The 13,407-nt window shown below is 44.5% G+C and overlaps 1 protein-coding gene across 14 annotated transcripts in view; it reads right to left on the bottom strand.

The window, feature by feature from the left end:
* Nucleotides 1-300: 300 nt before the first annotated feature.
* The window catches only part of Chrm3 (cholinergic receptor muscarinic 3), a 474,104-nt gene continuing 460,997 nt past the window's right edge, over nucleotides 301-13,407 (bottom strand). For all 14 annotated transcript variants that reach the window (XM_052728161.1, XM_052728162.1, XM_052728171.1 and 11 more), the window contains one exon: nucleotides 301-3,850. In XM_052728161.1, coding sequence (XP_052584121.1) covers nucleotides 2,065-3,850 — 1,786 coding nt within the window. In that variant the 3' untranslated portion in view covers nucleotides 301-2,064. The remainder of the gene's footprint in view (nucleotides 3,851-13,407) is intronic.

Raw genomic sequence — 13,407 nt, 5'->3', positions numbered from 1 at the left:
TGTGGATTTTCTTTTTCTCCCTTGCAATGTGGTTCCAGATACAATGGAGGAAGCTTGCTGGCCCTCCATTTTATTGTTGGGTCACGTCAGGTTAATTAAAGAGCGACTTTCAGTGACAGGGCTTATTACCTGGAAGGAGTCAGGTGCTCTTGAATGTCAACCAGGTGATGGTTTTCTTCTTCTTCGCCACATGGAAAAGCTTAGTGGACATCTACTCATGATTTACATGGGCCTTAAAGACTCAACATCAAAGGGCCCGGTAGAGGGAGCCATATTTATCAACACTAAATAAACACATGGTGAAGTATGCATAAATATTCTTTATATAAACATGACACAACATTAAATAGTTCAGGTACAGACACACCACTGAGAACACATCCACTGATGTCAAAGTCGGCTGTAAACACCACCTCACACTGAATACAAAAGCAGCTTTGGCCCCAGCTCTGGGTTCACAACACGGATGGATGCCCTGCACAAGGGAAGGGTTCGCCACGGCCCTCCCATCCCCCCACCCGCTCCCCACACAGTCCCCGCAGAAGGAAAAGAAGGAAGGAACCCAACAATACAGCAGCCACAAGAACAAGAGCAGCAGACCCCTCCCCCGGAGAAAACACGATGCACTTGGGGCAATTCAAAGGATAATGCAAAATTCGGTTGTCACAATGGAAAGAAATCAATTTTGAAGCAATACTTTTTCAAGTGCAATTCTTTCTTCAGAGGACGTGCGGCTTCCTAGACACCAACCACTCCTGGGTGAAGTTATATAGTGACGACCAGAAGGTCCTGGCTCCTGCTACATAACAGGAGGTAAGCCCTACTTTCCTTCAGAAGGTGCCAAGGAGCAGGAAGTGAAATACAATACTTTCTGTCAGGCCCTGGCACAGTATTTCGCTTTTCCATGTAAATGTAGATATATTGCTGTATGTGACATTCAAAGGTGACTCTAGGATTGAGTTTCAAGCAGTTTAGATCCCAGAAATTTTGTTTTGAAACATTCAGATTTGGACGACTAAATTCAAACATGTATATATGTTCATTCTTTTGAGCTCAGAGGGGCCTTAGTTTAGCTCTGTTGACAGAGCTAACAGCCAAGGAGACAGTATGCCCTCAGAGTCCAGTCAAGACGTGGTGCTGACTGACCCTCGAGACTGTCCCGTCTAGCACAGGTTTGCTGAGAAGGCCTGACATCTCTGTGCTGGATATTATTCTTCATCAGGGTGATTTGTGGAAAACAGCTCCAGTGTCAAAAAACCCAAACCCAAACACAACATTAAACAGGGCTTAATTCACTTTCATATCATATTAGGATCCTAGAGAATTTCAGTTCCCAAAGTACTGAAAGCATAGATGGTAGGAACATTCTGCCAGTTCAGTGTTCCCCATCATGTTATATACACTATGTGTGTGCGTGCTCAACTCACACATAGATAGGTATGCATGTACTCATATGCGATTTTATTTGTATGAAACTTGAACTGCACAAAACAGTACTTTGCAAGAACCAAGAATCAAATCCACAAATAGAGTTTAACAACACACCAAAAGGGAACAGAAGCTGATTGGGACAAGAGGTGTCAGCTTTGTAATGTACAAAATGACTCAGAACCACGGATTTCCAAGCCTGCCGTGCTTCACGTGGGGTCTGGATGGACACTTTGGGACCCTTGGGGAGAGCACATGACAACTAGTGCAGCGAGGCTCACCTGTGATTCCAGAGCTACTGGGAATTAAAAGACCTAGGCAAACCAATCTCAGAGGATACTTGCTTCAAGACAATATATTTTTTTTCTCTTTAAGAAAAAAAAAAACACTTAAAAGTCTATTTCAGAATATATTTCTTTATATTCAGCAGTATGTTTTTCTTTCTTTCCTGCTGAACTGGCATTTGACCAAAATCCGTTTATTCAATGGATCAGTAAACAGGCAGCTTCTTTCCTGCGTGGTTGATAAAAACCCCTTTTATCACCATCAGGAATGGCCTCCCACCTGCGCCAGACTCCTGCTAGGCTGTGTGGGCTGCTGTGCGTGTGTGGTCACTGCTACGGACAAACCCTTTTTCTACAAGGCCTGCTCGGGCACTCGCTTGTGAAAAATGACTGACTGTCTTTGCTGGTACTGCTGTTTGCGTCTCTTTCTTTTGTCACACTGGCACAAGAGAAGCATCTTGAAGGTGGTTCGGAACGTTTTGTTGCACAGGGCATAGCACACGGGGTTCACGGTGCTGTTGATATAGCACAGCCAGTAGCCCAGATTCCAATAGGTTTTGGGGATGCAGCTGTCACAGAAGGTATTCACCAGGACCATGATGTTGTAGGGGGTCCATGTGATGATGAAGGCCAGCAAGATGGCACTGAGGGTCTGGGCTGCCTTCTTCTCCTTGATGAGTGACATCCTTTTCCGCTTGGTGATCTGACTTCTGGTCTTCAGAGCAAACCTCTTAGCCAGTGTGGCTTCCTTGAAGGACAGAGGTAGAGTGGCCGTGGTCTTGTCTGTCGAGGAGTTGGTGTCAGGGGTCTTGGGCATGTCCACGGCAGACTCTAACTGGATGGGAAGCTTGGAGAAGTCCTGACAACTGTCGCCATCATTTATGCTCTTCTGGGCCTGAAGCTTGTTGGCATTTCTCTCCACATCGACAGTCCCAAGCTCCTCATCTGGCACCTGCAGGTTGTCGGAGGAGGGCAGCTTGGTGGCGTTGAGGATGGTGCTATGACCTGGAAGCTTGAGCACAATAGAGTAGATGGCTCTGGTCTCGGAGCCAATGTCCTCTTCATCGGAGGAGGCAGAGTTTTCTAGGGAGGCAGCAGCATCGTTGTTATTCCAGCTGTCACTACTACTGTGGTCTTGGTCCATCTGCTCAACACTGGGCTTCCAGCTCTTGGTGGTGAACCAGAAGTGACAGCGACCGTACTTCCTCCTGGATGAGCGTTTCATGCTTTGCTGTTGTAGTTCATAGCTGCTGCAGCTTCGAGAACTGCCTGTGGGGTGGACAAAGTTTTCTGCCTCGGCTTCTGTCCCAGAGGCCTGTAGCCCAGCCAGCTCTTTGGTACGTTTTTCAGTTTCCTTATAGATCCTCCAATATAAAATAGTCATGATGGTGACGGGCATATAGAAGGCAGCAATCGCCGTGCCAAAGGTGATGGTGGGCTCACTCAGGAACTGAATGAAGCATTCTCCTGGGGGCACAGTTCTCTTCCCTACAAAGTATTGCCAGAACAAGATGGCAGGAGCCCACAGGACAAAGGAGATGACCCAAGCCAGACCAATCATCACACCAGCTCGTTTTGTTGTTCGTTTGGCTCGGTAGGTGAGTGGCCTTGTGATGGAAAAGTACCTGTCAAAGCTGATGACCAGCAGATTCATGACAGAAGCATTGCTGGCCACATAGTCAATGGAAAGCCAGAGGTCACAGGCTAAGTTCCCCAGTGCCCAGCGGTTCATAATGATGTAGGTAGTGAACAGGTTCATGGAAATGACCCCAATGATCAGATCTGCACAGGCCAGGCTTAAGAGGAAGTAGTTGTTGACTGTCTTCAGCTGTTTGTTGACCTTAAATGCCACAATGACAAGGATGTTGCCAATGATGGTCACCAACGCCAGGAAGCCTGTTAAGAATGCAATGAAGACCACTTGCCAGACGGTGTGACCCCCCAGAGGGTCGCTGGAGGTGTCATTTGAGGAGAAATTCCCAGCTGCTTGTGAAATGTTGTAGCTGCCCAAGTGAGTGACTGTCCCCAAGGGCAGCCCTGCCTCTGAGGAACTGTGCACCCAGGAAGAGCTGATGTTGGGAAACAAAGGCGAGGTTGTGCTGTTACTGTGCAAGGTCATTGTGACTCTCTGACATAGTCTGGGGAGACAAGAGAAAAGATGAAGTTAGGAAAGATCTTTGTCCTTTTTTGGTATTTTCTTTGGGGAGCTTACACACATATTTTCATATATATATACATATATTCTTTTAAAGATTAAATTTGATCTTTACGTATTCATACTAAATACTAAATACTATCAACCCCAGTTTCTCTTAACTCTCTCCCACTCCTGTCTACCTGCCCCTTCATCTCCACAAATCTTTTCCTGTCTACATTTCTGTTTTGAGGGAGGGTTTCAATCTGTAACCCAAGCAGGTCTGGAACTCACTCCTTAGCCCTCATACTCGTGTCCTTTCTGCCTCAGCCTCCAGAGCTGGAATGAGGCGTGTACCACACTTGGTTTTGTATGGCTTACATTTAGGATACGTGTTACAAGACACCAATTTCAAAGCAGCTGTCTGTGATCAAGTGAATTCTCTAGTGTGAAGGGCAGGAGTCAAGGGCATGCCAGGATTGATTTGTTCAAGGCAGAATAATCAGCAAAGGACTCGGCCTTGGTGCTTTCCCTCACATGTGTACATACTTTTCATGGAACACTGACATCAAGCAAAACAGAGTCTGGACTCCTCTGATTTACTTACTTCTCTCATTCTCACAGGGGAGAAAGATCAAATGCTTATGTGGCAATTATTCAGCCACAGAGTTACCTTCATCCTGCTTGATACACGGATGTGAGTTATTTGCATTTTATCTACCTGACAACTTGGGGGAGTTGGTTCTCTCTTTCTACCATGAGGGTCCTGGGAATCTAACTCAGGCTATAAAGCTTGGCACCAAGTGCCTTTACATCCATCTCACTGGCTCTTGAAATTTGTTTTTAAAAAGTAAAAATCGATTGGAAGTAAAGAAAAATTAATTTGGTTATAGTTGGCGTCAGTACATCTCATTAAAACCATGTCTGGCTGTAAGCTGATGTGATTGGTCTATAGAATCCAGGAAGTCTCTGCCTCTGTGCTTCCATAACTGGGAGTGAAGAAATAAAAAAAATCTTTTTAAAAATCAGAAACTCATGCAGGCAATAAGAAACCCTTTCCTGTAGATAGCCATATCTTATTATGTAAATTAAAAGACAACTGGATTTGTTCAGTTGACCAATTAGGTATCAAATAATGTAAGAAATTTAGAAATAAGTCTTATGTCAGTTATTTTCTGTTAGTTCCTTTTATTCTGCTTGTCTGCAAAACACCACACTCCTAGGATCTATTCTGGAAAAGTGAGACAAAATTCTCAATTTTTAAAATTGTAAACTAATTGGAAAGTCTAAGTTACTTCCTGCTCCCCAGAGGTCTAAATTAATTCTATTTCTTTAGAATTTTTTTATTAAACTTGTTTCCATTTGTGTGTTTTGCTTTTGTGTATGTGCATGATCTGTGTGCTTGGCATCCATGGAGGTTAGATGAGGGTATCGGATCCCCTGGAAGTGGAGTTACAGATGGTTGCGAGTCAACACATAAATGCTGGGAATCAAACCCAGGTCCTGTGCAAGAGCAACAACTGCTCTTAACCACCAAGCCATCTCTCCAGCCTCTAGTTCTACTTCCATATTCATTATTCTTTTTTTTATCATGATCATGGGAACCTTAGCAGTCTGCAACCATGTTTTTGAACGACCAGCTACCTAGCATTTCTTCTTTTTTAGAATACATCATTTTCAGGGCTTGTTTTGGGTCTCTGCTTCAGACATGAGTGTCTGTTTTCTGTCATAGTTCATGACAGCACTCCACAGCTATGTCTTCATGAATGGGAAGATCACATCAGGCCACTAGGTGGCAAAGTTGACTCAAAGAAAAACCTAGGTGTTAGAAGATGCCTAGGCAGCAGGCTGTCCCTGAGCTTAGTTCAGTCATGCGGGCAGAGGAGGATATCAAACAGGGTGGACAGGGCTTTGCAATCAAACATGTCTTTAAAGGGAATCAAACTTGTGAACTTAGCCCTCGTATTCATTTCCAGCTGTGAGGAGGAGAGATGTTGCCTAATATGGTACAACGGTTCTTGTTGTGAACAAAACATTTCCGAATGCCAAAAGGGGGATAAAATTCCACTTAAAAAGGAGAAAGCTTGTTTTCAAAAAGACGATGTATCAGACTGCCTTCCTGGTTGCTGCCTTTCATAAGCTTTTATTCGACGTGACAACAAAGATGTAAGATGCTTGGAAAAGGCCTCATGTCAGTACCGCTGAGGCCTGGCGTCGGCTCCTGAAGTTACATAGTTTACCTTAAAAACAAACATCTAAGTTGGATGACTGGATATCCAGGAGCACCTTTGGAGCCTCACATTTTTTATTAGTCTTTTTAGAGAAACGGAATGATTTAGTAAAAAGCAAACTTGAGTAGTTCTTTTTAAATATTAGTAAGACCCAGAGAGGGTTAGTGCACTGCCCCAGCGTGTTCTTGGAGGAGAGGAAATCTTTCAAATCGAAGACTCGCTCACTTTCTGCATTCTGAAGGTCATTCAGTGTCATTTGCTCTGGCCGCCATGCTTTTGTGGTGGAAGAGAAGAAGCCACACTTTGAGAAAACATTCCTTGATCTTACACAACCGTAGAAATACTTTTGCTTAAAGATCTCCCAGGGGCCGGGCGGTGGTGGCGCATGCCTTTAATCCCAGCACTTGGGAGGCAGAGGCAGGCGGATCTTTGTGAGTTCAAGGCCAGCCTGGTCTACAGAGCGAGATCCAGGAAAGGCGCAAAGCTGCACAGAGAAACCCTGTCTCGAAAAACCTAAAAAAAAAAAAAAAAAAAAAAAAAAAAAGATCTCCCAGGGGCCTGAGAGGTGGCTCATGGGTAAAGTGCTGGCCGCACAAGCACAAGGAGCTGAGTTTGGATACCCTAGAATCCAAGTAAAAAGGGGGTGCCACAGTGCATGCCTGTAATTCCAGCTCTCTTAATGGTGAGATGGGAGGCAGACAGTAAAATCCCGGGAAGCTTGCTGGCCAGCTAGCTTATTATACGTAGTTGCAGAATCACAAGGGACCCCGTCTCAAGCAAGGCAGAGGGTGAGGACTGAAACCTGAGGTTGTCCTCTGACCTCCCCATGTGCCCCGTGGCACCTGTGCTCACAAACATGAGCATGTATGCATACACATATACAACCATGTATATAAAATACGTATGCACACATAAAAATAGGAGAAAAAAAACTTCTAGTGAAAAAAATCTCTACAGTTTGGACTGAAGATTTAGGCTATGTCAACACACATACAGCAAGGTCACCTAGTGAAGACTACTCATTTGGCTCACTATTTACGCTATTGCTACTAACCACATTAGACTCCTTATGCTTCTTTAAAGGTCCATACTTATCAGACTATCTGTCTTTATAGCTGCCAGTCATGTTCCACATATCTGATTTCCATTAATACTCCCATATTTTTCCACACCCCAACTGATACATATTTGTACACACACTGTTTGAAAAAAAAGAACAAAAACAGAAGCAGTGTGAGGTAGACAGAGGAAGTCCTGCCACAGCACCTGAGAGTCAGGAGACGTCCCCAACACCAACACCTGGCAGGTCATGGAGCCCTCTGATCTTGCTTCCTTATTATAGAAAAATGCAGAATATAATACCTGAGGATCCGATAGAAATGATATAAAACACCCAGCATAGCGAGCCTGATCCACAGCAGTTCCTTAAAAATGGTGGGATAAATTGAATACTCTTCCCTGACTGGTTATGGAATGGCCTTGTCTAAGACTTACGAAAGCTCACTTTTTGTTGAGTCTAAAGGGATGCCTCTCACTCCAGGAGGCTTTTCCCCGGGGGACATTTGGCAATGTCTGGAGCTGTTACTCCTGTAACAACCTGAAGAGAATGTGTTCCTGGCATCTAGTGGGTAGATGGCAGGGATGCTGCAGACACAGGACAAAGAGCTGTCTGGCTTCAAGCATCCATAAGGCTGCGAGGGACAAACCCTGGCACAAACAGAGATGAAAGAGGTTCAGAAAAATGTCATAATACTCTGTTTTGCCAGGAAAAAATCTGGAAAATATCCTGGTACTCATTAACATGGCAAACTTCAATTCTCTTCAAGAATCAGCTCTGGGAGTGTGGAAGCAGCTTAGTCACATGTTTGCCTTGCAAACCTGAAGACTTGTCATGTATTCTTCAGGACCATGCAAGGGAAGCTAGGTGTGGTTACACATAGTTCTGGGGAGGTGGATTCCTTGGGCTTCCTGGCCGCCAGTCTTGCCTTACCTCAATGAGTTCTAGGCCAATGAGAGACTGTGTGTCAAAAAGAAGGTGGGGTTGGTGATACGGCTCAGTAAGCAAAGGCACTTGCCGTATAACCCTGACAACCTGAGTTTGATTCCTGGGAACCATGTGAAAAGCCAGATGCAGTGATTTACATCTGTAACCCCTGCCCCAGCCCTCCGAAGGTGAGAACTGAGGTGGACGAGTCAGGAGAAGCAACTGGAAACTATCGTATGCAGGGCAAGGGCGGAGATAACCAAAGAGACCCTGCCTTCAAAACAAGGTAGGGGGGCTGGAGTCATGAGTCAGCAGTTAAGAGTACCTGCTGCTCTTTCAGGGAACCTGGGTTCAATGTTGAGTACCAACACAGTGGCTCACAGCTGTCTGAGACTCCAGTTCCACAGGGTCCAGTGACTCTTCTGGACACTGGAGGTACCAGGAACATACAACCTGGTACTCATGTATATACATAAAATAATGAATTTTTTTTAAAAAAAACAAGGTAGAAGTAAAGAACTCTTGGAAAGGTATTCTCTGGTCTCCACCTGTACATTATAGCACTTTTGCACCCCCACACGTGCACTCACAGTAAAACGAAACAAAACCCAAGGTGGATAGCACCTGAAGGACCGTAGCTGAGGTTGTATACACACACATGCAGAACCCAGGACACCACACAGGCAGGCTGGCTCCTCAGTCTAGGCCTGACCTCTGCCCTAGCAAGCACTTCAGTCATGAACAAGCGTAAATTTCAAACAATACGTGTTTATAAAGCAGAAAGTAGGAGCCCAGTCCTATTGCTCTGGCCCCTGTTCCCAGGCCCCTGAGGTAACCACAGGCAACAGTTTACTCTGTAAGTAAATATTTGTTAGGGGAATGGAGTGTCCTTCCAGAATGTGGTCTTCTGCAGAATTATACATGTGTATTTCAAGCACTTATGTCATGTCAGGCACTGTTGTACCCGTATGTATTAAGTCATTCAATCCTTGCCTCCATACTGTGAATTGAGCCAATTACTTAATTGTCACTTGAGAAGATGGAGGTATTGAGAAGTCTAGTGGTGGCCAGGGTCACACAGCTCCTAAGAGAAAGAATTAAGAGTTGATTCAAGGGCTGGAGAGAGAGCTCAGTTGGTCACAGGCTTCCCATGCAAGTATAAAGAGCTGAGTTCCATGCTCAGAATCTATGTAAAACATCTGGGCTTGGTGGTGTGTGCTTTTAATGCCAGTCCTGGGGAGGTGGAGACAGGTGGCTTCCAGAGGCTCTCTCTGGCCAGTCAGTCTAGACTATCTGTCATGTTCCTTGTCAGTGAGAGACCCTGTCTCAAAAAAACAAGGTAGAGAGCTCCTGAGGAACAAGATGTGAGGTGCACGCGTGCAAGCTTATGTGAGTATGTGTGTACACACACACACACACACACACACACACACACACACACACACACACACACACACATTCAAGGCAAATTCACCAAAGATTTTGTTCCTAACCACCCAACAGTGTTCGCTCCTTAATTTTCTTTTTCTCTCACTTAACAGTATGTTACAGACATTGTTCTTATTCAGTGCAAATAAGCCTTAGTGCCACACATGTTTGGAAAGGAACAAGGGACTGTCCAGGATTCAGTAGTTGGCACACCATGTCCTTGGCTCAAGTGGAATTTCCAGGGCAGCAGAGTGCATGAGAGACTGTGTTTGCTAAAAACTCTTCTAAATGAAATGTTGCAGAGCTCAGCATCAGTGAGGCCAACACAAATCTCAAAAATCCTTCCAAAAATAAAATAGCTGGTTTCCAGAACACTTGCTCCTCACTAGATCCTTACTGTGTTAGTAGGGAATAGAAGCCTAATGTATCAGATTCTCCTGTTTAAATGAGCCAGAAACCAATCGTTGGCTCCACATTCCACAACTGAGCAGCAGATCCAAGAGATATGGCTAGATATGAAAGGATTCAGATGAAGCAGATGATGGACCAGGAACTTACAGCTGCATTCATTAAACACCAAGGGCATGGACAGACTGTGATTAAAATATAAAGCATAAATTAAATTCCCTAAAGTTGATATGCAAGCATTAAAGATGGGAGTTTCACTGCTGAAAATACTATCTGTGGAAATGAGAATAGAGAAATTTGTGAGAACCAAAATAAAATAATAATAAAATGTATATTTTGGCAGTGCCAGTGCCATTAAATATTAGAAAACAATGACCTCTTGTTTTGAATTTCCTGTGTCAACTGGAAACTAGAGCTCATGCTAGTGTGAATTCTGGCCCTCTGGGACTCAGAACAAAGAGGCAAGAAAGAACGTTGAACCAGTCAAGCAAACAAACAGAAAACCAAAACACAAGAGGGATAAGACTGAAAAAAAATTAAATACCAGAAGTGTGAAATCAATACAAACAGATTCATCCAGGCTGAAAAAGAAGAAGTCCTAACATAAGCAAATGGAAAGCAATAACTGCCATTGAATGCCAAGGTTTGGTGCCTAGAATTATCCTCAGAAGTCTCCTTCAAATTGCACATGTTCTGACTGACATGACTCACCCCCCTGAGCTGTGCACGAGCATTCTGCCATGATAAATGTGTTTGTATAATATATTCCTTTCCCCTCTGAGTTCCATCGGGGCCAGGCATACGGCGCGGGGATCTATGTGTAACAAGGGGTGCATGTGCTGCAGACCTAGACACAGCAGTCTGCAAGCCACAGTGTGCACCTGCTCCCTGCTCAGGTAACTTCACCTTTTGAGGCCCCATCTCTCTCTCTCCTGGGACTGTACATGTAAGGCAGAAAATTCAGTGGCTAAGGTGTGATAGAAACTCTGTCAAATATTGTTGTAGACTATATCTTCATTGCTATTATTATTTTTTATGTTTTGTATGTGCACATGTGTGTGTTTTTGTGTGTTCACTCACAGGTGTGCTTGTCCATGTATGTGCATATGGAGGCTAGGATGTCAGGGGCTTTCTTCCATCAGTCTCTACTTTATTTATTTATTTTTTTAAATAGAGTGTCTTTCACTGAAATAGCTTGCTATTTCAGCTAGACTGCCTGACCAGTAACTTCCAGTGATCCTCCAGTCTCCTTCCAGCCACAGGACAGTTTAAGGGTTACAGGAGTGTCTAGCCATGCTTGGCTTTTACATGAGAACTGGGGATCTGAACTCAGGTCCTCATGCTTGAGTAGCAAATCCTCTTAGCCACCAATGCATCTTTCCATCCCCTATTGACGATGTCTTGATGAGGATGGCATTCATCAGATATTGCATATAATTAACATACTGCAGCAGAGTGGCCAATCTTCTATGAAGGAATTGAATTTTATTATTTGCAATTGGTAACTTGTAGATTAAAATGATTTTAAAGCCAGGCGTTGGTGGCACACACCATTAATTCTAGCACTTGGGAGGCAGAGGCAGTCAGATTTCTGTGAGTTCAAGCGAGTTCCAGGACAGCCAAGGCTACATACAGAGAAACCCTGTGTTGAAAAACCAAAAAAAAAAAAAAAAAGGTGTTAATGTGTTATAGTGCATTTGAGACTGCACTATCGTGTGTCATGCTATTTATTGCCTTGTTACATTTCTGGTTGTATAACATCACCCAGCTATAATAATCGATATTGCTTACCATATAATAAGTGTTTCCATATGCCACTCAGTATACGTCACCTAAATTCTTCAGACCAAAGCCTTATATCTCTGGAATGCAACATTTATGTATGAGGAAACCAAGACTCTGAGGGGCTAAGAAGCAGCTTGCTTAAGACACCTTTGGCTGGTTAAGTAGCAGTGGCTGGACTGCGAGTATCAGATTCTGAACTGTCACTAAAACGCTCTGTGAATGGGCTAAGGAGGCCCACTCCTAGCTGAGACTCCCACCCTAAACCTCTCTCCATCCCTGTGGGCAGCTGATGGCAGGAGGGAAAGGCAGTTTTAGTCAGTCTTGTGGCCCATAGTAGATTGCCCTATATCCAGTGGATGGCGCCCTATACCCATGTGCACATAGGCAGAACTAACTGGACTCCATGGAATATAAAGGAGGAGGAGGAGGAGGAGGAGGAGGAGGAGGAAGAGGAGGAGGAGGAGGAGGAGGAGGAGGAAGAAGAGAAGAGACATGAGATTGGGAGGGGGATGTGGAGGGATCTGTGAGGAGTTGGAGGGGCTGCAGAGGGTCAATATGACCTAAATACATTGTATTTGTGTATAAAATTACAGAAGAATACTTAAAACTAAAAACCCAAAGCCCCTCTCCATCCCTTTAAATCCCTTCAACCAACAGGACCATGGGTTGTCTTGTACTCACTAACCACATGTTCCCCTTCACCTTTGTACACAGCCAGCTCTAACCCAGTGCTGATCTGGCTCTTCCTTCTTTTTTTTTTTTTTAGGTTTTTCGAGACAGGGTTTCTCTGTGCAGCTTTGCGCCTTTCCTGGATCTCGCTCATCTAGACCAGGCTGGCCTTGAACTCACAAAGATCCGCCTGCCTCTGCCTCCCAAGTGCTGGAATTAAAGGCGTGCGCCACCACCGCCCGGCCTGGCTCTTCCTTCTGATGACTGAACCAGGCAAGGTGTCGCAAGAGAATTCAAAGCTCATGACCCTTCCTGAGTCCCCTAAATTCTTATTTTAAAAATTATAATTAGAAACACATATGAATTGCACAGACTAACCTTGTACTACTTCTGTGCATGCATAGACTGTGTACCAGTCATGTCCATTCTTCTTTCTGTTGGTGTTTGAGTTTAAACTCCTGGAAGCAAGCATTACCCATACTCACACCCCTGCCATCATCACGGTGCTCCTGGCTCTTTGGCCAGTCTGCAGTTTCAAACTGCATATGCTCCTGTTGTGGGCATGAGTACAAGCTCAGCTTATCCCAGCTAGGAGTGGTCACTCAGGACCAACCGGGTAAAACATGAACCCTTTGGAAGACTGAACAAGTGAGTGGGCCAGCTTACAGCCAGCAGTTCACTGTGGCTATGACAAAGGCCCTGCTGCTCGGCACCACTGGCCGAGTCTGGTTGAATCAGTCTTCACAAGCCATCAGTAGCATTCAGGACTGAATGGAAAAAAAATCCTCTGAGCTGACTTTATCAGGAAGCAGTGTTAAGATTGTGGCTCCCTTCCCTTGATCCTGGCAAATCAACAAACCTGAGTGTGGGAAACCATTGAGATTTAGGGAAGTCAAGTAGTAAACTCCCTGGATTCTTGGTGAAGACATTGGTAAATGTGTCAGAATCGATGGCAGGCTACAGAAATCTGCCCTATCCTGTATATTTTTCACTGTAAAGGAGTACTGGCCTCACATTGTGTCTCCATTGACTACCTAGAGCCTCATTTCAAGAATT

The sequence above is a fragment of the Peromyscus californicus genome, unplaced genomic scaffold (assembly GCF_007827085.1).
Source record: "Peromyscus californicus insignis strain IS unplaced genomic scaffold, ASM782708v3 Scaffold_8__1_contigs__length_139910024, whole genome shotgun sequence".
Lineage (NCBI taxonomy): Eukaryota > Metazoa > Chordata > Mammalia > Rodentia > Cricetidae > Peromyscus > Peromyscus californicus.
The sequence above is the reverse complement of the archived record's forward strand: the minus strand, read 5'-3'. Positions and strand labels throughout refer to the sequence as shown.